The 21554-nt window shown below is 26.6% G+C and overlaps 1 protein-coding gene across 1 annotated transcript; it reads right to left on the bottom strand.

Moving 5' to 3' along the window:
• Nucleotides 1-159: 159 nt before the first annotated feature.
• On the bottom strand, nucleotides 160-850 carry LOC111314534 (uncharacterized). The gene has a single exon (XM_022915978.2). The coding sequence runs from the start codon at nucleotides 743-745 to the stop codon at nucleotides 332-334; it is 414 nt and encodes a 137-aa protein (XP_022771713.2). The 5' UTR covers nucleotides 746-850; the 3' UTR covers nucleotides 160-331.
• Nucleotides 851-21554: the final 20704 nt, after the last annotated feature.

Here is a 21554-nt window from a genome sequence, read left to right as displayed (position 1 = left end):
ATTTAGTAATGAAACTCATTTTTTTTGTTAAAGAATGGATAGTCGATATTAAAATGTTTTAAATTTGTTGAATATTAACTTTTAAAGAGGTGATTATACAAACCAAATAAGTTAATCATGAAACTCATCAATCTTTGCAATACCATTACTAAATCGTGATTATCCGCAATAACAAAATAGTTCGCTCCATTTATTCCGCTGATGTAGTTAGTTTTGAGAAAACATAGGAAATTGGTGAAAGAAATAAAAACCAAAAAAAAAAAAAAAAAACAATAACATAGATCAGTACTACTCTGAAGAAGGATTTAGCCAAGGTTCCGAATGAATATATTTAAGAAGCTAGCTTGGTGGATTCATGCTCTACTGCTTTTTTCAAGAAGCTCCCTTCTTCTAACACCATTTGAACAGGCAAGAATCCCATCCCATTAGCCATAGCCAGCATCATCCTCTTCATCTCTGCCTTGAACTCTTCCAAATCCACCGTCCCATTCGAGTCATGATCGAACTGCACAAACAGTGAATTGTAAACTTGAGCAAGCTCCTTGGGGTCTGTCTTAACATCGATGCCAAAGTGAGTTTCGAAGAGCCTCAAGCTCTCCAACTCCTTCAACAACTCTGTATAGGAGAGGAGTCCATCACGGTCAGTGTCAAGGTGAACAAACCGATCCCGTATTGAGATGTTGAATGCTTCTTCATCTTCAACGAAGTTAACAATTGTAGCACTGTCCAACACTTCCACACTCATCCTGCTCTTCGACTCCTCAAGCAGTAGATCCTCAAAAGCTGACACTTTAAACACTATAAGAAACACAAGAAAATGTTTTGATCTTAGTGGTTTGGAATTGGAAGTTGGATGTTAAGCATATTTATAATTGATGCCCACCGCGTTTACAGTTATTGAGTCACTTGTTTCTTAGATTTAGTCCAAATATGCTGGCTGAGACAAATAGTACTTTCATTTCTAGTTCATTAAAAAAAATTATCGAAAATAAAAATCGAATCTAAATTTTATAAATTAATTATTTAATTTTTATAGACTCAAACCAAAAGGTTAATCAAAATATTTTGAAAAACTCAAAGCATATAGCATTTTTTTTTCTTGTTGGGTTTTGTGTTTGTGTATGAACAAGGGCTTTGTACAAGGATTCGGTGTTGCCTTTCGGTTTGTAAAGCAAAAAAATCCAATGGAATCACAACGTGTAGAAAGCCACCAAAGAGAAAAAGAAAAGGAACATTCTTGTCAGGAGAGAAACGTTGACCACAAGTTCAAGCAAGCCTTAGTTCAAACACTGAAAAATGGGAACCAATGACCCATAGATTGATTATTCCCTCACCAACCAAACAAGTAGTGCCTCTTTTCTTGTCTTTTCTTTTTCTTTTCTTGTTCTTTTCTCCACTAAATGAACAAGAACTGATACCAATTCTTCCACCACCACAAAATATTTGACAACTTCCTGCATTCAACGCTTTCTTTTTTCCGTTAAGAATGTGCCAATGCCATCTGCTTTTGCGATGCGCTACGTAAAGCATCATTGTCTTTATGTGTTTATAGTTTTGATAATAATCTTTATTATTTTTTAAACAATTAAATTTCACATAAAAATTTTATATCCGAGTATTTAATTGAGTGATTAAATAATCTGGTTTCGTATCTTTTTTTTTAAATAAAAAATATAAATTCTAAAAAGTAATGGCAAACTTCAAACAAGATTAATTTTTCTTAATAAGACAGAGTTTTCATTGACCAGAATTTTAAAATTTTAATGTCTCTATTTTTTTTATTTAACAATAAAGGGGTTTTGAGTTTTTACCTAATAATAATTGTAGGCACTAATTTTGTTTTTTTTTTTTATTATTATTATTATATAGTTTTGTTTATTATTATTATTAATATTTAAAATAAAAAAAAATCTTTGATTTCAACTTTGACAATCGAAATCAAGTTGTCAAAGTGATCTAAGTTTCTCCTTGACACTACCTAATTTGATAACATCAAATCCAGTGACCAAAAGTCACCGGATGACATAAATTTTTCACAAAACAAGATCACAGAAGATCTGAGGTCTTGAATCCCAAGAGCTCTATAAATAGAGCTATGTTCTGCAAAAACAAAAAGAGAGAGAGAACAAAAAAGGGGGAACACACAATTTAAAAAAAAATAACAAACAAAAAAAAAATTTCCTAAAAATGAAATCTCAATCTAGGAAGTTGTAGATTTTTTTTTGAAAAATCTGAGCTTGAAAAAGTGTTTAAAAAACAAAAAGGATCATTGGGGGAATTTTTGAAAATTTTTTTGGGTCATTGGAAACTAGAAAAGTTTGAATTTTCAACACCAGAATCTGAAAAAATTTAAATTTTTTGGTGACAGTTGAATTTTTCGGCCATAGGAATCTAGGATCTTTGAAATTTTCGACGTCATTGAAGTTTTTAACCACCGGTGCACCGTGATGACTAGCCGAAAATTGAGTTTTACGGCGGTCGACGAGAGGGGTTAAATTTCTAGAAAAAGAAGGGAAAGAAAAAAAAAAAAAACTAAAACATGCATTTTATAGGCCCTCCAAAACAACGCCATTTTGGGTGTCCGAACCTAACTCGACCCACGCGCCAACTGACCCGTTTCGTAGGTTTTTCTTTTTTTTTTATTTTCTATTTTGATTTGATTTTATTTATTTTGTATTGATTTTTATGTTGATTTTTTTTCATGATATTATTGTTATTATTATTATTATTATTATTATTTTATATTAATAATTCTTAAAATAAAAATAAAACTAAAATAATATAAGGACTTAAAAATATAATATAAAAAATTAATAATAACTTTTTTAATGAAAATAAAATTTTATTACAAGCAAAAATATTATTTAGATTTCACCAAAGTGTTGGGATAATTTAAAAAATAATTTTTGCTAAAAAAAATTAAATTATAAAAAATGATAAATAAAATAAAAATAAATTATTTAAATGAATCTTTTAAATGTAATTTTTAAATAAAGCTAAAAGAGTTTAGTTTCTTTAATTATTGCAAGTAAAAATAATTTTTTTGGATTTCACCATAGAGTTGGGATAATCTAAAATTATTTTTACTAAAATAAAGATTGATTTAGAGAATATTTAAAATATATATATATATATATATATAATTGAAAGAGTTCGATTTTCTTTAATATGAGCAAGATATAAATATTTAGATTTTTCCGGTGAGTCAGGATAATCTAAATTTTTTTTATAATAAAAATAATTAATAAATAATAAAAAGTTTTTTTAAATAATCATAATAAAAATTAATTAATTAATTCCTTTAAATACAAAAAAAAATGATCTTATTTAAGATCTTGTCAAAAGATTGAAATGATCTTAAAACTTGTTTAAAACTTTTAAGATTTCACCGAAGAGTAGAGATAATCTTAAAACTTGTTTAATAAATTTTAAGAACTCACCAAAGAGTCGGGATGTTTCTAAAATTTTTTTCGAAACAAATAATTAAAATATCTTATGACGAAGTTTCGAGAATTTTGTGAATAGTCAATTTTCTCGAAATATTTTCTAAATAGTGATTTTTTTATAAATTTCATCAAAGCGTTAGAGAATTTATAGAATACGAAATAATAATAGTAATGTTAATTTCAAAACAGAGAAAAATATTTTAAAATAAATTTTAAGAAATTAAACTTAAATAAAAAAGATCATGCTATCAAAATTATAGGATTATGTATGTTTAAATAATACCGTTCTTCGAACGGACGACGTAAGGGTTTTAATACATTCCTCACTCGTAACCGTATTTTCGAACCTAATCCTGATTTTGCAAACCTAAACTTCTTTTAGTAAGTTTTAATTAATTTTAAATTTTTTTTTTTTACTAAAAGATGATATTTTAGATTATCAATCACACCTTATAAAAAGATTGATGTCAACTCCGAAAATTTTTACAAAGCCTAGCAATTGAGTTCCCCTAAACAAAAAATTATTATGACAATAATTACTCTAAATTAGATACAAAAGGTTCACAATAGAATAATATGGTAAAAATATTTTAAAATGAGAAAGGAATCAAACCCCAAATAGGTAGGAACAAATGCTTATGTGGGGTTTTAGAATTGAGTTATTCTTACAAATTGAAATTGCCTTTCGGTTTTAAAGATTCAATGGGCTTCGCAACATCTTGAAAGACATGAACCAGAGAAAAAAGGAATAAAAATCAAGTAAGGGGAGAACCTTTAACTAAAAAAGATAATTTATGTATTTACGTCATATTTATTTTGCATAAAAAATATGTAAAATACAAAAATTATTATGTATACAATTCATTTTGATATATTAAATATAAAATATAGTTTTCGATATTTGCTAAATTCTACTATTTTTGTTAATTTTAAATTGTATTATTTTAAATTTTTTTATTATTTTATGTAATATTATCATGTCACGTCTAAAATTATGAAATTTACCATCAACAAAAGCTCAAAATTCCAAATTCTCCTTTTTCAGCTTCAAGTATACGACAATTTTAAATTAAAAAAAATTATGATCTGACCTATTGTATTATAAATTAGTAAGGCAGGGGAAGTGATTAAACAAAAACAATGAGACCCATAGAATGATCGAATTCCTTCACTCACCCACAAGAAAATATTATATTCAATTCTTGGTTTAAGCATGGAAGAAGAAAGTCCTGGCTAATTGACTTGTTGGGCATTTTTCCTTTTTTAAAAACAATAATTTTAAAGAGATTTTAAGTGAATTAAGATGAAATTTTGATTTCGAGTCAATTTAATTAAGGATTAATCGAGTTCGAGCTTTTGTTTTGCATTCAAATAGAACTTAAAAATTCTCCTAATCTTAAGCTTAAAATTCTAAAGAATTATTAGTTTATTTGCTCAAATTGCTTAATTCATATGTGATCATGATACAAAAATAATAAATTTTAACTGAATAAAAATAACACAAATGCATTATGTATTAAAGTTTAAAAGCGTTTGAAATGAAAAAGTAAAAATAAAAATTCAAATGAATCTCATAATAATTGAGATTTTAAGTACAATTTAATCCGTAAAGAAAATAAATGTTTTTTTTTATATATTAATTTTAAATTGATCATTATTTTAAAATAATAAAAATTTTAAATGTGTTTTTCAAATTAAAATTTTTTAATTGATTCGATCTCTAATTCTTCATGCTTTTTATTGTATATATTTATCTTTCTTTTTATTCATAATTATTTGACAAATTATCCAACTTTTGAGAGGTTTATTAGTTTGCAAATTTTGATTAATTCCTCAAGGAATTAGTGAGAGAAGAAAATGATGAAACAAGCAAATCACAGATAGTACAAAATGCAACCAAATGCACGCAATTCGTGTAAAACTTTCCTTATTTCACATAATATTGATAATGAGTCCAGACATTTAGGTTGACAATTCAGAGTTGAAAGTGACCTGAAAACGAAATTTGTCTGGATTTATTGGGGATAAAATTTACATAAAAACTTTTAAATAAAGTTTGTGGAGTTTATTTTTAAAAATAATTTAAATAAAAATTCAAATCGATAGATTGATATAGTTTAATATAAAAATCAATAATATAAAAAATATTATTTATAATTAAAATTTGATTGTTACTTATTCAATGATAAAATTTTATCAATATTTTTATTAAAAATATTTATCTAAAAAATATATCAAAATTTATTAAATTTTTTTTCAAATTTTATATACCTGATTTATATAATGAGATCTTTTAATTTATCAAATTTGATTTTTTATTTAATCACTTTTAATAAAAAATTCACAAATTTATTATTGCTCCAACTACCATATTTAATACTTTTGCACGTAATGCCCTAAAATCCATGCAATGTTAGAGGGACAGAAATCAACTTATTTTGCTCTCCATCCTAACTCTTGAGAGATCAGTCTTCCACTTCATATGGCTATCTTTTCCCACATAAAGTTGACCCACAAGAAAAAATTCTTCAAACTCTGAATCCGATAACAGAATTGAGTAACTGAGTTAATAAGATTGAGTAGTTTGGTCACTCTTCAACAGTCAACTACATTGGGAGGGCAGATATTTTACACAATCTTTTATTGCGTCACATTTTCTTCTTTCTCTTCGATCTAGAGCCTATAAATAGAGATAGGGATTGGCTTAGTTTAAGCATCCTTCTCCAAATACTTTCGTCAGAGATTGTTTACCATGACAAGAAATTAACTATGAGTTTCCTCCTCCTTTCTCTTTTTAGAATCTGTTGTTCTTCTCATTTCTTCGGAAGTGGCAGCTAGAGACCTTGCTGAAACTACCAATGAAAAGAACAAGGATCAGCTTGCAGCATGGGTTCTTACTTGATTGTTTTATCGCCTCGTCTTAACATTGTTCGGTAAAGAGACATATTTAACTAATTTTGCATTGTTTGGCTGCTTGGTTCAAGTACTTTTTTCCCATTACAGGAGTTGATGACATACATGTGAGTAATTGTGACATCTCACATGTACAAACTTTCATGAAAACTGAAACGTCTAATATTATATAACAATCAATTACGCTATATTTGGATAAATATTTAAAAAAAAAAAAAAGAAAAAGAAGGTTTTTAAAAGAAAGAAAAAGACACATGTAATTCTTGTTTGGATAATTAAAATTAATAAGAGAAAGGAAAGAAAATAAATTTTAACAATCATTGTTTGGATAAAGAGTGAAAAAGAAAAAAAATGATTCATTATAATAATTTTTCTAATTATAACCTTTTATTACCTGTTATTTTAAAGCACCCATGGACCATGACATATTTATTATCTTGTTTAACCTCACAATTGTTGTCATATAAATAGTCTCATTTCTTTATTTATCCATCTATATAGCAAAATATTAACAATAATTATTATAATAAAAAATTTTAAACTAGTCTGACATCTCATAAACCCAAAAAATATGTCTATTCATATTTAACCATTCATCAAAATCAAATAGCCAAAAATTATAAAAAAATTTTATATCAAAAGAGATATGTAAAACTTACTTGAAAAATGAGATGGCTTTAAAAAAATTATAGGATGACTGTGATCTGCTTAGTTTTTTTATTAAGTTTTTAGTATTAATAAAAATATGGATATAATAATCTTTTTATAAAAAAAATAAAATTTTCAACTTTTCTTTCCCTAGCTTTTCCTCCAAATAGAGGTATTAAAAAATTGAGTTTAAAAGGAAAATCAAAAGTTATTTGGTTTTCATCTCTTTTTCTTTTTTTAAATTAATCCAAAGAAGGGGAAAAGGTTTTGTTTCCTTTACTTTTCTTTCCTTCCCCTTCCCTCAATCCAAAAACACTGTTTGTATATTGTAAATGATATTTTGGTAATATTCTAATAATATTCTAAATTGATTTCAATGATATTATTTTAATAATATTCTAGATTGATTTTAATGATGTTATTCTTGTAATATTTTAGTAATGTTTTAAATTGATTTAATATTGATTTAGGGAATATTATGTATTAATTTAGCTTATTATAGGAATTGATTTAGTTATTATTTTTATTATTTATATTTTTTATTTTGTAACATTTTATCTCTGTATAAATAGGCTTTAAGCTTTATTATAAAACACAATTAATTATAATAAAAGTTCTCATTATTCTCTTTTTTATCATGGTATTAGAGCAATCTAATAGTTCATTTCAAAAGTAAATCACCTTGGAATAACTAATATTTTCTTATTCACATCCTTGGTTCTTTTTTGTTTCTAACTTCAATTTATTATTTTGGCTTCTGGGTTTCAAATTTTTTTGACTCTCTTTCCATCTTTAAAATTCATCTTTTATGTCAATACATATAACTTTTCATGTCTCCATTTTATTTTTTTTTCAATCAAAAGCTTAGTGGCAGGTATTCAATGAGAGATTGTTCAACCAATTTTAATTATCCTTGATGAAAATAATTACAATCAGTGGGCTACGACTATGCTTAATTATCTAAAGGGAATGAATTTATGACTAGAAGTATAAGCAAATAGAGTTTTCGACAAACCGTTCATGAACATGTTCTGTTTCTATTCGTTTATGTTCATTTATTAAGCTTAATAAATGATCTTGAACACCATTTGTACGTTCGTTTATTAAACAAATCGAACACAAACAGCTATCTATTAATTAATTTGTGTTCATGAACAAACTTGTTTATGGTTTATTTAAAACTCATTCGTTTACTGTTAGTTTATTATTCATTTATTGTTCGTTTATAATAATACTAATAAAATTATATTTTTATCATTTACTTTAATCTTATTTTAAGGTTTGTTTATGTTCGTTTGGGTTCGTTTATGTTTGTTTAGGGTTTATTTGTTTAAATTTATTTGGTTATAGTTTGTTTATTGTTCATGAATGTGTTCATTTATTTATGTTTGTTTAGGTTCATTTATGTTTGTTTAGGGTTTATTTGTTTAAATTTATTTGGTTATAGTTTATTTATTGTTCATGAATGTGTTCATTGTTCATTTAATATTCATGAATGAGCTCATTTAACTTAATTAAATAAATATGAACCGAAAATGAACAACCTATTATTTAAACAAACAAACAAACATGAACAAACAGAGCAATTTTCTTAACAAACACAAACTGAACACAAACACCTTTAAAAATAAATAAACAAACATAAATATATATTTATTCGTTCATGTTTGATTCATTTACAACCTTATTTATGACTTGTTGTTACCACAGAACGAAAAGTACCAAAAAAAAAGGAAAAAAATTTGTTGATAAATTTATAGATCGACTAAAGGAATGGAAAAGTAAGAATCATCAAATTCTTATATGGTTTATTAGCACCACTGTTTCTTCTATCAATGTATATTTGGGGAGATTTGAGCTTGTTAAATATGCTTGGGATTTTCTTGCCATATGGTATAACTCTACTACTTTTACTTATGAAAATCATATTTTGACTATTTTATCTCGCATTTGTCAAGAACTTAGCCAATTGATTGATGACTTATATTCTAAAATACAACATTTATAGGGCATGCTTGAGAATTTTGAACCAGAATTCAAAAATGAAAATGATGCTAGTAATTTTATTAATTATCAAAATCAAATTCGTCTTATTTAATTTCTAATAGCACTTTGAGATGAATTTGAGAATTTCATGTCTTCATTTTTGCACCAACACCTTTTACGAACTATAGATAATACCCTTATGAAATTGATATATGAGAAAACTAGATTGAGTATAAGTCAGACTTATAATATACTCATAATGTTGATACTATTATTATTATTGCTACTCAGCAAAATGCTAGTTTTACTTTTCACAAGTCTTGTTCATGATGTGAGAGAACTAATTATCATGTTCAGAAATATAAAGCTAAATATTATCCAAATGGTAGTTGAATTTTTTATTCTTGTATTAACAAGACTGCTACAGCAATAACTACTAAATCAAATATTTCTGAATCTTCTTATGAAACCATTACAATCTCCATTACTGATCTTCAAACCTTCTTCAATTAAGTATTATCTCGATCTCTTGTTCTTACCATGTTTGCTACTATATAAGGTAATGTTTGATTGTTTAATACTGCTTGTAAAAATCATATGACTGTTAATCTTTTTTTGTTTAAAAATAAGATACTCGTACCTAATGAACAAATTATTAAAATAGCAAATGGATCTGTCTTAAAAACTAGCCACATTGGTAATATTGAAATCTCAAAATTGTGTATATCTGACACTTATCTTGTCTTAATCTTGCCTTAAATTTGCTTTCTGTTAACTAACTTTGTGACCTTGGTCTTGATTTGCATTTTTCACAACAATATAACTATACTATACAGGATCCTCAAACATGCCAGAAAGTTAGGACAAGGTATAAGATTGGAACACTTTTTAATGATTGAGAATCTATAAGTGTACAAATCGTACAAGTAGTAAAGAAAAAATTTTTCTCACGAAAATTGTAAATATGAGAGCAATAAATACCGAAAGTGTCTCACTTTTACTTATACTTGTGCGAAAACTAATATGAATTTACTCTTAACTAATGCAAATAGAAGGTGAATAAAAGAAACAAGATCAATTAACTAGAATTACGGAAAACTAAAACTTAAATATAGAAAGAACATGGAAAGAAAATCCAATTAACATCCAAATAACAAAATTGAAAACAATATGAAACTAAACACCATGCAATTAACCATATTCAATTAAATCTAAGTATGTAGGAATACTTAAAACATGCAACTAATCTTAAACATGCACAAAATAATAAATTAGAATGTACTTGAATGATTAATTTGAAAACCATTAAGTAAATCTTATTTAATTAACTAAGCAACAACTAAATAACCAATTAAACATGCAACACTAAACAAATTAACAAAAACCAAAACCAATATAAACCAATTAAACATAAACAAAATAAAATCTAAGCTAAATAACTCAATAACATGCAAAATTAAACTTACCAAATTAAATTAAACAACAAGTAATTTATGCAAATTTAATCTTAACTAGATATATCTAACACTAATTATTATTAAGGTATGCAACCAAACTGTTATGAACTAAATTAACCTAAGAACATGCAATTAGATCTAATATGCAACAAATTAACCTAAGATCAATCTAAAGTGTGCAAACTGAACTATTTTGAAATTGAATTAATCTTAAATACATGCAATAGATGCAATAGACCTAAATTAGTAATTACGGAATGCACCAAAGATCAAAAATGCAAGAATTCAAATTAAAATCAATCTAATAATTACAAACATAAACTGTTTTTAAAATTAAAACATGCAAACTGAAACTGTTATGCAATTAATCATGCAATTTAACTAATTGAACCTAAATATCACGCAAATTGGAATTAATATAAAATAAATCTAAACCTAATAACAATAACCGAAAGCTTGTATAAAGATCTAAACATGCAACTTAGAGAATAATATGAAAACGGTAAGTATAAACCGTAACTATTAATCAAAGATTAACCAAGATAGCAACTAGATTAAGCAAAAATTAAGAAAACTAAATTGCATGAACTAACAATGAAATCAATTGCGTCAAGATTAATTAAACCGAATTGAAAAGAACTAAAAATAGAATTTTATTGAATTGAAAATTTAAAAAGAAAGTTGAAAAAACTGAAATTTAAAAGAACAAAAAATTTAAAGAACAAGAAAGCTTTAAAAGAAAACTAGAAAACGAAAACTAAAAAGTGCTAAAATTGGCCTGTCACCATAACCTCATATCCTTTTCTAAGACCTAAAACAAAGTATTTATAAACCAAGGATCCCTAAGAACTGTTCGGTTATAATGGACTTTCTTTGTAGCTCACAAGTTCGGTTGAACTTGAATTCTTCTGAAAAGAACTTCAACTTGCATGCTCTTGCACTTCTTCTTTGCTTTCCACAAATTGGTCTCTTTTTCTTAAAGAAATTTTAGAATTTTTCTTCAAGTAAAATTCTTGCTTTTTTCCCCTATCAATGCTCCTTTTATATCTTATGCAAATCCTACTCTCAAGTAGAATTATTAATACAATCCTAATAAGGAAAATCAAAAGCTATTTAGTCTTTTCTAATATGAATAGAATTACCACATCATCATATCACATAAGCCGTCAAATCATCTTTCTTAACCAATATGAAATGACACACTGCCATATCATCCATGAGTAATCCCATATATGTGCACATATATAAGTTATCATGAACTTGCATTCAGTTGAAGTAATAATTCTACTATCCATCTTTACATAACATATTAGCTTTAAATTCATCATTATTTTGAAATGGTAAAAGTTTTAAGTGTGTTTTTTAAATTAAATTTTCTTAATTTTTTTGAGCTTTATTCTTCATGCTTTTTATTATATATCTTTATTATTCTTTTTATTCATACTTATTTGGTAAATTATCCAATTTTTAAGAGGTTTATTAGTTTGTAAAAGTATTTGTAATTCCTAAAAATTATTTGAGATTAAAGGGTGAAATATCTTTTTGAATATTTTTGTGAGTTTTGATAAAAATTTATTTTGGTATTTAAAGATTTCTATCTTTTTCTTAAAAGATAGTTATTCAGAGGTCATATTTCAATTTTAAAAAGTAGAGATTGTGGAGGTTATACATTAACCTCCAAAATGTATTTGTATAATTGAATAACATAGTTGATTGGACATCTTGACATGAGTAAATTAAGGAAAATGATGCGGATGTCAAGAAAAATTGAACTTTTATAAATAATTGTATTAGAATTCTCTATCACTTATCCTTTATTTAATTTCAAATTCATTCACACTTAAGTTTTTATATATAACTAGAAAATTTGCCCAACTATGCTTGGGATTAATTTTTATTTTAAAATAATATTAATTATTTGAATTTAAATGTATATATTTTTTATTTATGTGTGAAGATATAAAAAATCATAAATTTCAACATCTTTTAAATTTTCATTTTAGGATTTTTGGTAAATAAATATCTTTAATTATTTAATTTAATTTAGTAAAAAATAGGTAAATTAATATACTTTAGTAGGTTTTCTTCTAAAAAATCTAAATTTCTTTTTTTATTGAGTTATTAATTTTTTATTTCTTTTTTAAAGCAAATTCCAAGGAAAACAAAAGCCAAATTAAATGAAAATTGTCTTTCAATGAATATCTAATTTTTAAAACAATATAAATTATTTGAATTTAAGTTTAAATATTTTCTTATTTATGTATGAAGATATAAATAAATATAAAGTATAACATTAATTAGAAAAGAAAAATAATCTTCTAAGGGGATAATTAATTGACACTCATCAAACAATTATCGATTTTTTTAATTTTTTTGTAAATTTTTAATAAAAATATTTATCAAAAAATATTTTTATTAATTTTTAAATATTTTTTGTATTTTTTACCCAAAACTTCTTTATCTAGAAGCTTTTTTACTTTTTTTTTTCAAACTTTAAACAATTTAGTTTTACTTTTATTTTTAATTAATATAAAAAATTATTAGACATCCAATCATAAGATGACAAATGTCATCAAACTGGATGCCCTTATGAATAGTAATAGATTTGGATATTCCTTTTTATTTTTATTTACTGGTAGGCGGTTTCGGGCTCTGCCCAGTACATCCTTTTGGCTCGCTCAAATAAATTTATTGATATTGGGTTTAGCAAATTCATTGGAAGTTATCTTTTCATAATTATAGCCTCTTAGTAAATTTATATCTAGATAATAAAGAAAAAAAAAAATTTTTTAATTTATTTTTTTTTTTAGTTTAGTGATTAAGAGATTGATTGAAAGTTATGTAAGCGTGAGTTCGATTCCGTCATCCCTTCTCCTCCCTTGTAAGAACATTAACTCTTCTTTGCAACAATAAAAAAAATACATTTTTTTTACGACTTAGAACTTGTCATTTGTGGATAGATTTGGAGATTACTTTAAATAATAATAAGAATAGATTTATTAAATTTTAAAACAAAAATTAATTGAAAGATAATTATTAAGTAACGTGTCATGCAATAAGAATCTCAATTGAGCAATTATTTATTGTTACAATTGGGGAATAAATTTTACATTATGGTATAAATTCTCATATTATCATTCTTTTCACTTATATTTATTTAAATTTAATTTTGAAAAAAACTTAGAGTGTATCCATTCACTCTTTCTTAAATTACTTTCTACACTTGAACTAACAATATATACTAAAGATACTTAATGAGATGCTAATGAATAACTTTAGTTGTGATCATATATATATATATTGGAGATGCTCATGAACATTTGATGATATTTGAACCGTTCAAATTTGATTAATTACTCTGGAAATTAGTGAGAGGTGACAATGATGAAACAAACAAAATTACAGATAGTACAAAATGCAACCAAATGCATGCAATTCTTGTAAAACTTTCCTTATTTCACATAATATTGTTAATGAGTCCAGACATTTAGTTTCGCAATTGACTTGAGAGTTGAGAGTGACCGTAAAACGAGATTTGTCCAGGTTTCATGATTTGCATGAATTTTTTTAGATAAAGTTTGTAAAAAAATTTTAATAAAAAATTTAAATTAATAGATTGATAGAATTTAATATAAAAATTAATAATACGTAAAAAAAAATCAAAAATATTGTTTGAGTTAAAATTTGATCGTTATTTATTCAATTATAAAAATTATGTTAATATTTTTATTAAAAATATATATCTAAAAATATATCAAAATTTATTAACATTTTTTCAAATTTTACACACTTGATATATATAATAAGATTTTTTCATTTATCAATTTTAATTTTCGATTTTAATTTGTATTTAATCATTTTTAATAAAAAATTTTCAAAAATTTATTATTGCTTCAACAACCGTATTTAATACTTTCACGTAAATGCCCTAAAATCCATGCAATGTTAGAGGGACAGAAATCAACTTATTCCGCTCTCCATCCTCCAATCTGACTCTGGAGAGATCAGTCTTCCACTTCATATGGCTATCTTTTCCAATGTAAAGTTGACCACCAAGTAAGAAATTGATCGAACTCTGAATCTAATAACAGAATTGAGACAATGGGAACTGAGTTACATTGCAAGGCAAATGTATTAGTCTTTTATTGCGTCACATTTTCTCTTTCTTCTTTCCGAGGCCTATTTTTATGAAGCTCGAACATAGACACACAATGCGAATACGACACGATATACATACAATGATACAATAATTTTTAAGAATTAAGGAAACGGCAATAAAAATATTTTGTTATATATTTTATGTAAAAATATTCAATGTAAATATAAATATTTTTATTAATTATATAATAATAAGATTTTTAATATATTAATAGAAAATTTTTGTATTAATAGAAATTTTTTTATTGTATTTCTTATCATTAATTTACTCATGATTATAAGATTGTAAACTCAAGCAAATAACGATCATGTTATATATATTGTAAGCAGGCCATGCATTACATGTTCATACTAAATGGATTTTGTTCTGATTGAATACAAAACAGCCCATTAAATTTGAATGAGTTCAACTATTTGGCCCAGTGCACAAGCCCAACACAAGCAGACAATAAGGAAAAGGAGGGAGGTGAGAGTCTAGAAGCACAAAGGGGAACCAACAGTCAAAAGGAGACGTGATTCCGGAAAGGCATGAGAGTCACGCAGGCAATAATATTAGAGCACACACATCGCTGTTTGGTCTAAGAAATAAATATTTATTTCTTCATGTTCCTCTCATTTTCTGTCTGCAATTTCTCTCTCTAACACAAGACTCCCTCTCTCTAAATACAGTTTACGACCGCCATAGCCACTGGCCGGCTTTCACCACCCAACCTAAAGCCAACAGAAAGAGTAGAAACCTGGTGCAAACCAAAACAAGAACAGTTAAGCATATAACTTCAATCCTACTACATCTCAGAAACAGAACAAGTAACAAGGAACAAACGTCAACCCACTGGAAACATAAATCTCTTTTTCCACCAAGCCATTAAGGTCTCAGCTCTGTCAACCTCTCTGGAAACAAAAAAAAAAAAAGTTGTTAGAAGATCACGAAAATTGAAGACCATGTTCCATCTATCAAAATATAGCAAACAAGTGTCACACTAAATCCAATAAATAATACAGTTAACCTTCTATCCAAACAATTAATTAAATAAATTATTAGATTAGAATAAAATTAGGGAGAACCCTTAATTTATTAATAAAACTATAATATATAAAAATGATTTTGTCAAAACCTTGGATATATGAATAATGTGCCCTGGAATCAAGGCCAGTTTGAAGAGAGAAAAAACCAAACCTATTGACCGATCGTTTGTGGGGTGGGGATCAGGGGGAAGACAAAGGGAACCACCCCAACGTATGAAACAAAAAGACCTGCTTGTTCCTCTCTTCTTCGGCTTTGGCCCACCCTTTTGATTCCACCTTTGAAAACACCTTTAATGGGAAACTCTCATCATCTTCTTGGGAACGCCCTTCTTCCATTTTCTTTTTTTTTTTTGACGATTTAATAGTCTTTTTTTTCTATTTTCTTCTTTCAAAATTTGGGTTGTAAAGGAGTAGTCAAAATCCCGGAAAGTGATGAAGAAGAAGAAGAAGAAATATGATGTTATCGCATGCTTGCAAGAGATTGAATGTTATAATATCATGTTTAAGTATTTTTCTGGCGATGCCTTCGAGTTTCTGATCGAGTTTTCTCTTATGACGACTGATCAGGCATTTCCAACGACGTTGGCGTGTGGTTTGCTTGGAGGAATACTAGTGTTCATCGTTTCAATACCATGAGTATTTCATCGGAGTCCAAAAATTTTAAGCGGCGTACATGGGAAAGCCAGGCATTTCTTATTTATTTTCTTCTTATTATTATTAATGCTGTTTTCTGCTTTTTTTTTTTCAGTCAATTTTTACCTGATTATTTTTCTTTCTTTTCCTTTTGGTTTAAAAAAATGTAAAAGAAAATTTCATCAACCGTCAATGAAATGAAATTAGAAATGACGCCGGATGCGTATAAGTTTCTGCAGTCAAATTCCATCTGTCATTTTTATTTCCTAATGCATAAAATTGCGAAGTATAGCCGTTTGTTAGGTTTAAAAACGCATTTCCCAGTCTCTAAATTTGTATCATTCTCTCCTCATTACAATTCCAAATGGCACTTGACCTTATTGAGGTTTCAGTAGGGTACTGACTGGATTTAGTCTTCAGAATTGCCCGTCGCCAATGGCAACCTACCTGAGGTCAAGGATTTTCTTTCCTGTTCCAAAGTACTCTAATCAATGGATTTTGAGGAGTTCATTCGGTATGCCTGCATCATAATTACCTTAAGGCATTTTTAATCATGCTATGTTGCATAGTCATTATCATCAAACAAACAAATCGTATTATTTGTTCTTTCTCCTCTTTCTGCGCTTCTTGAATACTGTCCTTCACTTATTTCAGTCATATAGAATCGGTAGCGTATATAGTTTCCTTTCAGTTTTTAGATCTATAGTTGTTAGGAGCAAAAAGATTTGCATTGCTTGTTTTGAATGCTATCTACATGGTTCAATCTTTCTCTTTTAATGGAATACTTTTCATTGAATGGTGTCTACAATCAGTAATGTAAGCAGGTTATCTTTCCCTGAATTGAGTTTTTGTTTATTGCAGAAAAGTTTGGTTCTGTGATTACTCTAGATATCGTCGATCTCTTGATTTTTTGCATAGGTTATTCGCACCTATACTGTAGTAATGATTCAGAGCATTTAGCAGGATCTGATATGATGCTCAAATAGAAATGAAATTTAAAAGAAATCCGTGATGCAGCTTCCTTTGGCTTATAGCTATGTACATTAATCACATGTTTGAAGGACGGCAAAGAAGTATTCAAGATTTAATACACACTAAATTCTGAAGTTCTGATCAGATTCTTCTGTCTCAAGTTATCTCTTGGATGATGTCTGTTCCAAATCTGTTGTTTTCATTTAACTTCATGTGGCAATGGATAAATGCAGATTCTATCTCCAAAGTGAAAGATCTCATTGCAATTGTCATTTGGTTATGCTCAGAAGTCAAGAATGAGTTTCATTATGTTGAAGACATAAACTAGGCCGGAGAAACAGCAAAGCCATTCTTTTATCACATGCTTCAACTCTTTGCATATCATAACTAGTTGGAAATTTATGGATGGCCTTTGGTTATTGATATCAAACTTTCAGCCCTTGGTTAACATGAATTTCAGACATTTTCTGACATTGCAAGCTTAAATAAAAGAAAAAAAAAATACAAAGAGAAAAAGGAAAAAACAGGCTTACGAAGTATGATCGTTTCTTATCTTTTATTCCTCAACGCATTTCCTCCCTTTCTCAATTCACTGCTCTTTAAATTAGTCTTGCTATCCACCTAATAAAGTACAATTGCAGCCACGTCGGTAAAATGTGAAATTTTTATATTCTAATTAGAATTGAAATTTTAAAAATAATAAATACAAAAAAATTAAAACACAATTGCAATTAAAAAAATATAAAACCCAACTTGCCAAAGATAACAAAAGAAAAGGCCACAAAATTATAGAAAAAAGCCTAGCCCAAGCATAAGAAATTAGAAACTGAAGCCCAAATTACAGGGTTGTTGTTGTCATTTAATATTATGCAGGGTGAAAATTGCACAACCCCCAAATCCCCCACAATCAAGATAATTTCACAAAATTTCTGGTCTCGTTTCTCTCTTCCTAATCCCCTCAAAACCCAACCGGACTTTGTTAAATCTCTTTCTCTCTCTCTCTCTGGTTTTCAGGATTCCTACCTAAATGTCTTAATTGAACAACGCTACGATAATTTTGTAGATATTGTCCTTTCTAAATTGTCTCCACCTACAGAAAATAAAAAGGAGAAAAAAAGAAACGGAGCCCTCGTTCGGACACGTTGTCTTTTGTATACAGTTTTAGACACTGTTGAGAGAAAGTGGCACGTGAGAGCTTCCGTTTTCGCGGGGCGAGGGAGGTACCCACAGATTTGCCAGCTGCCCACAACTTGGACTTTGGAGCGATCATTTTTAGTGGGTGATAGAGTTAAGTGCAAAGAGTAAAAGTATGAACCTCCTTAGTTTTGTCGTGACGGGATAATATAAAAAGAATATAATATAAAAATATAAATTTAATTTAATTTAAATTTTTAATAAAAATTATATAAATGATAAAAAAATATATTTTTTTATTTTTTATCAATATAAATTATAATATATAATTTTTTATATACAATACAATATAAATATATAAATTATTAATAATTTATATAATATAAATGCATAAATGATCACGTTGATTTACACTTCAGCTAAATAAATTGTGCTATTTTAGGTAAAATTTTGCGTCTTAATATGCTTGAGATTGCACGATTTATTTGGATAAAGTTGTAAAACGATGATTGGCCGTCAATTGCATTCATGTCCTTCGGGCTAACATGTCCTTCTGTTTGTTTATGCCTTTACATTCTTAGTTTATGCCCACATTGCCCCCGTGTTGGAAATATAAACTGCAAGTAACAAACGCTTTGGAAAGTTTAGCTAAATGAATATTAGCTCTGTCTGTTGGTTAAATTTCTGAAATTACGGATTAGAGGATTTAAGTTTATATTTTTTTGAGATGTGTTAAATAAATAAAGATTGAAGATTAAGAATAAATTAAAAATTAAAAAAATATATATTTGGAAATTTTACTCATACATCTCTTCACAATAATTTAATAATAATAATAATAATCTTATATCTATAATAATTTAGGATTATGATGCAGATGGCGCTAAATGGCTTGTTTCAAGCTATGGAATTGGTTTAGGGACAAAATGCGAAAAGTTCTTTGGCATACTTAAAGTAGATATGGTTTCCAATAAATGTGTCAAAATTATGCTTTATAGCCATTTTTTTGTAAAGTTGTTTGGTAAAGGATTCTGTTATATATTAATTAGAGATTTAAATTATGATAGCAATCATATTTTTTGTCACGTTATATTTATCATGATTGCAGATGTAAATAAGACTTTTATAGTCATTGAGCTATCGTAATTGTGAATTTTTTTAAATTTTACTTAACTTATTATAAAATATAATAATTTTAATTATTAATTACAAAATCTCTTATTTTATAATTTTTAAAGTAATTTATATCATATCATATGTTTTATTTATTTAAGAAAAAATATTTATAATAAAATATTCATATTTAAAAAATTATTCATATGATTATTAAAAAATAATTAGAGATAAATAAACATGTAAAAAATAAATAATTATAACAAATGATATATTTAATTATTTAATTACCATATTCATCAAATTATTATCGAACTATATTATGCATAAATCAAATAATAAGTGATTAGACATCTATAAATTAAGAAAGAGTATTACTATTTATAGGCAAAGAGAATTGCTTTTTATAGGCTTATAATAAATCAAACTTGGCAGTTTTCATGTTTCATAATCTTTAACAATAATAGTCTAAAGTCTATTACTTTGCCTTTTGATTAAATTACATAGACTCATACAACTTCTTATCCATTCACTTTACATTTACTATTTTTTTTTCTCCAAACCTTCATTCTCATTGCCTTCTCTCAGTTCTCTTTTTTTTTTTGTTATCTGCTCATCTCCATCAATTTCAAGTCTTACTCTAATCTCTTGTATCTCATTTTAAGTCACAACAATTTCTGCCTCATTCTACCAATGCACCATAACTCAATTTAATCCCAAACACAAAAAATCATGACAAATTTAAAAAAAAAATTGAGTATTGAATTAATTGCTTATCTTAAACTATATATACTTGATCTTAATTGAAGTTGAATTTGAAAGAATTGATATTTTTAGAAGTTTAAGTTTTGTGGATTTTTTTTTCTGAATTTATAAATTGATGTTTTATTTTTTTCTTGCTTTTTTTATTTTAAGTTTTTAAACATAATAAAATTAAATTTTAAAAAAAAATTGAATGAAAAACAGAGTAATGGACAATAACATATCATTATTGTCATTATTCAACGTTACATCGTAATTCGTAATTACAATAAGCTCGTTATATATGAGATTCATATTCTCTCTTTTTTTTTTTTAATAACGATGATGAATAGTGATGTGATCGTGAAATAGTGATCACTATATTATTGTCGGATCGTTATTTAAATCTTTGATATTACCAGCAGTTCAAGCAAATATTACCAGCAGTCCAAGCAACTGATTTGATGAGCTTGATTGGGTAATATTGATTCTGAAAGGAAAATCCTCCCATTCTACTTTCCTTGGACTGCATACAAATTTACCATATTAAATCCCTCTTCTATTGTACTCACAAATTAACACTGTAAAAGTTAGGGTGTAGCAGAATATTACTTTCTTCTTTTTGGACAATAGAATAAAATATCAATTATCAAGAAAAAAATATAATTTATATTTATAATAATATATAAAACAGGGTGCGTATAATTTTTTATTCACAAAATAAATTTATTTATTTAATAGATTTTTAAATTATCATTTTAAATAATTTTTATTGATTATAATTTAAATCAATATTAATTATATTTATTTTATATATAGATTGTTAGAAATATTTTTAATATATTAAAAGATAAATTGATTAAATATGATAATTTGATTAAAGATTTGAGAAACAAAGTATTTAAAACTAACTTTAAGCGTTGACAAGGTTCTAAATCAAGTTAAAACAGTTCAAGAAAATAAAGAAGTAAAAAAAAAAATGTTCCTAAGGACAGTAGTCGACTGCCATGACAGGGTAGTTGGCTATTGTGACTTTCAGAATGAGAAGAAACTTTCTGTTTCAAATTCATTTTTGAGAAGTCGACTGCTCAAATATGGAAGTCACTGCTCTGGCAGGACGAAAGCCTTCTGTTTCTAAAATACAATATGACATTCGAATGTCTGTATAAGGAAGTCAAGTGCTCTTATTGAAGTTATGTTTTTCTGGAACGTGAATTTTTTTTTTGGAATAAAAAATATGATTATTTAAATAAATTAATATAACTTTGATGATTTTAAAATATAATTTTTTAATTAAAGGAATTGATTTTTGATTAAAACAATATAA

The sequence above is a fragment of the Durio zibethinus genome, chromosome 23 (genome assembly GCF_047325235.1).
Source record: "Durio zibethinus cultivar Kanyao isolate XHJ-2024 chromosome 23, ASM4732523v1, whole genome shotgun sequence".
Lineage (NCBI taxonomy): Eukaryota > Viridiplantae > Streptophyta > Magnoliopsida > Malvales > Malvaceae > Durio > Durio zibethinus.
This window is presented reverse-complemented; position numbering and strand designations above follow the sequence as displayed.